This window comes from Octopus bimaculoides, chromosome 13, assembly GCF_046866305.1.
Source record: "Octopus bimaculoides isolate indiv1 chromosome 13, ASM4686630v1, whole genome shotgun sequence".
NCBI lineage: Eukaryota > Metazoa > Mollusca > Cephalopoda > Octopoda > Octopodidae > Octopus > Octopus bimaculoides.
Window position 1 is genome coordinate 30,487,129 of NC_142940.1, and position 3,839 is coordinate 30,490,967.

The window sequence follows — 3,839 nt, forward strand, 5'->3', positions numbered from 1 at the left end:
GAAACAAAGGACCACTGATGAGGTCACAGAAGTGTGACGAAAGAACTCTGGCCGAAATAAGATTAAGATTAAGATTAATGTAATATAAAGCTGAAAAAAAAAAAAAAAAAAATTAACACCAAATATACAGTGCGTGTGTTTTTATTGGCTAAACTGGCAATATGACCATCCCCAAGTAAAACAACATCTGTTTCAACACACGATTTCACATAAAAAAATCTTGCAAAACAAATATATATATATATATATATATATATATATATATATATATATATATATATATATATATATATATATAAGCATATTTGTGTGTATGTGTGTGTCTATGTGAATATACATGTGAGTGTGTCTAAATATATGTATATATCTGTATGACTATATATATGTATGTATGTATATAGGCACAGGCGTGGTTATGTTCTAACAAGTTTGCTTCCCAACCACATGGATCCGGGTTCACTCCCACTGCATGGCATCTTGAGTAAGTGTCTTCTTCTATAGCCTCAGGCTGACCAAAGTTTTGTAAGTGGATTTGGCAGACAGAAACTGAAAGTTCCAGGGTAAGTTATTTTTAATAAAAAAAATAACTTAGTTACCTAAATTTAAACATCATCTGTTTCGAAATAGTCACCTTGTGCAGCAGTACACCGATGCCAGCGTTCCTGCCACCTTTGGAATCCGGCCTGAAAGTCGTTTTCCGTAAGCGATTCGAGGACTTGCGATTCGCACTGGATCTCGACAACAGTGTTAAAATGGCGGCCTTTGAACTGCATTTTCGTCTTGGGGAAGAGATGGAAGTCCGCAGGTGCAAAATCTGGCGAATAGGTGGGGTTGAGGAAGCGATACCATGTTTTCGGCGAGAAACTCACGAGTGAGGAGAGCTCAGTGACGGGGTGCATTATCGTCGTGAAGAATCCAGTTCTTCGCGCTCCACAGATTTTCTCATTTTTGCTGAATGCCATCCCTCAAACGCTTCAAAATGTCACAGTAGAACACTTGTTTGGTGGTCCGGCCCTGGGGGTCGAATTTTCGATGCACAATACCGCAAATGTCGGAAAAAACGATGAGCATGCTCTTGATTGAGCTGCGGCTCTGTCGTGCCGCTTTTGAGGCACCCATGCTACTCGAAACATTGCGTACAACCCATTGCCTCGTCACCGCAAGCTTGCCGAAACATGCTCAATGTCTCTGTAGCAGACTTCATAACTCTAACGCAATATTTCGCATTGGCTCTCTGTTCCTGTCTATGACAAAATCGTAGACTGCAGCATACACGTGACCTTAAAAGAACAAATTTCAAATTTTGCGAAGTAAAATGACAGCGATGTCACTCGATACACTGCCTCATGAAGATAACTGCTAGCTCTCACTCCGAACGCAACCGTGAGCTGCCATCTATTGGTGCGCTACAGAACTAGTCCGGGAACTTTTTGATACCACCTCGTGTGTATGTGTGTGTGCGTGTGTGTGTGTGTGTGTGTGTGTGTGTGTGTGTGTGTGTGTGTGTGTGTGTGTGTGTCTTTGTTTATCCCCCATACCACTGCTTGATAACCAGTGTTGGTGTGTTTTTGACCCATAGCTTAGCATTTCGACAAAAGATAATGATAGAGTAAGTACCGGGCTTAAAGAAAAAAAAAATTGTCGCAGTCTAATGACTGAAACAAGTATAACAATAAATGCTATATATATATATATATATATATATATATATATATATATATATATATATATATATATAAAGTGTAGTATATTGCCACGTAAATGTGGCTGACCCCTAGGGGTGGATGTTACTGTTGCTTTTAGCCCCAGGAGGACATCTCCTCCAGCTGGCTTATCGACACACTTTTGTGTCCTGTTTGTTTTGCCAAGGGAAGTTATCCCTGTCATCGTGATCTGTAGCACGAACGGACTCGAGTTTCAGGGTTATTTCCCTTCGTCAGCGTCACTGGAAAAATATACATAAGTTTTGCCAAGAATTATCTTTCTCATCGCAGATCAGTGGCTATCGGACGCTGACGAAGGGAAAATAGATTGGTAAATGTTTTTATTTTTCATTCCCTTTCGAAATTATCCCTAATTGTGGTATAGAGTTCTTGGCTGCTCTTTCTAGCGGGTTAGATGTCCTATTATAGGCATCTCTGTATTTTAAATGTGTGTGTATATATATATATATATATATATATATGTGTGTGTGTGTGTGTGTGTGTGTGTGTGTGTGTGTATACATGTGTGTACACATGCGTGTTCCGCTTTCGTCGATTTTTAAGCAAACCACTGGCGATATCAACAATTGCTCAACATATTGTGTGATGAAGCAAATAAATGGTTTCGACAACGATTGATGAGATAAATGGTCACCAAAGTACGTAGACGTCCCTCGAGTTCTCTTTTTAAACTGCTCCACATTTTCTGTGTGTGCTGGTATATTTCATGTGTTCTTTAGATTACTCTTTGAATGATTAAATATCTCACTTAGATTAACTGAAATTTTGCTACCTCAGTTCACGTGAAGGGTGGGGGTTGAATGCTGTATCTATCATGGTTGCCCTCAGTAGCTGTCCATCCTTCTCTGCTGAAAGTAGTTGGAATTATATCAGGGAAGCTTTCTATACCACATCAATGGATACTTTCGGCATGAGTGAAAGGCAAAACTCAGATTGGTTCAGTGCTGGGCTCTCAGAGCTGAAACCAGTTATCGAAGCAAAGCGCGCAGCTCTGATGCAATACAAGAGTGATTCTTCTACAAAGTCACTCGAAGAACTCAGAAAGGCAAGAAATAAACCCCAACTGACTGCCAGACGCTGTGTAAATAGGTATTGGCAGGAAATCTGTCAGAGTATCCAGTCAGCTGCTGACAGTGGCGACACCCATGGGATGTATGCCCGTTTTAAGAAGGCCCTCGGTCCAACCGCAACCAAGTCAGCCCCTCTGAAATCAACTACTGGGGATCTCATCAAGGACCAAAGCAAGCAAATGGATAGATGGGTGGAGTACTACCAGGGTCTCTACTCATGGGAGACCACGGTCGCTGAGGCTGCAATGGAGGGTGCCAAGATCTTGCCAGCCATGTGCGAACTTGACAATCTGCCTTCTACAGCGGAGCTTACCAAGGCTATTGGCTCCCTGGCCAGTGGAAAGACTCCAGAAAAAGACGGCATTCCCTCAGAGATCATCAAAGCCGGCAAAAACACCGCTCTGCTTCGGCACCTTCATGAACTTGTGTCAGTGCTGGGAAGAGGGTACAGCCCCTCAAGATATGCGGGATGCATTACGCTTTACAAAAACAAAGGTGACCGTGATGATTGTAACAACTATCGTGGAATATCTCTTCTCAGCACTGTTGGAATGAACTTTGCTCGCGTTATCCTGTTCAGGCTACAACTGCCTGCTTCTCGAATTTATCCAGAATCGCAGTGTGGCTTTAGAAGAAGCAGATCAACTATTGTCATGATATTCTCCATACGCCAACTTCAGAAGTCCGGAGAGCAGAAAATGCCATTATATATGGCCTTCATTGGTAAGCCTTTGACTTGGTAAGCAGAAAAGGCCTCTTCCTCCTGCTTCAAAAAATCGGATGTCCCCCAAAGTTGCTGAGGATCATCAAAACTGTCCATGATGATATGCAAGGCACCATACAACACAATGATTCAACATCAGCTGCCTTCCAAATAAAAAACGGGGTAAAGCAAGGCTGTGTCCTTGCTCCTACATTATTTGGCATCTTCTTCTCGCTGCTGCTGTCACATGCCTTCGAGACATCAGATGATGGAGTGTTTCTGCACAGTAGAAGTGATGGGAAACTGTTCAATTTCTCGCGTTTGCATGCCAAGACCAAAATC

The 3,839-nt window shown here is 42.0% G+C and overlaps 1 protein-coding gene across 1 annotated transcript; it reads left to right on the top strand.

Moving 5' to 3' along the window:
• Positions 1-2,538: 2,538 nt before the first annotated feature.
• On the top strand, positions 2,539-3,537 carry LOC149132868 (uncharacterized). The gene has a single exon (XM_089361305.1). The coding sequence runs from the start codon at positions 2,539-2,541 to the stop codon at positions 3,535-3,537; it is 999 nt and encodes a 332-aa protein (XP_089217431.1).
• Positions 3,538-3,839: the final 302 nt, after the last annotated feature.

Bases quoted from the DNA above. Each gene is read 5' to 3' on its own strand.
- LOC149132868 (XM_089361305.1), top strand. From the start codon at position 2,539: ATGGTTGCCCTCAGTAGCTGTCCATCCTTCTCTGCTGAAAGTAGTTGG.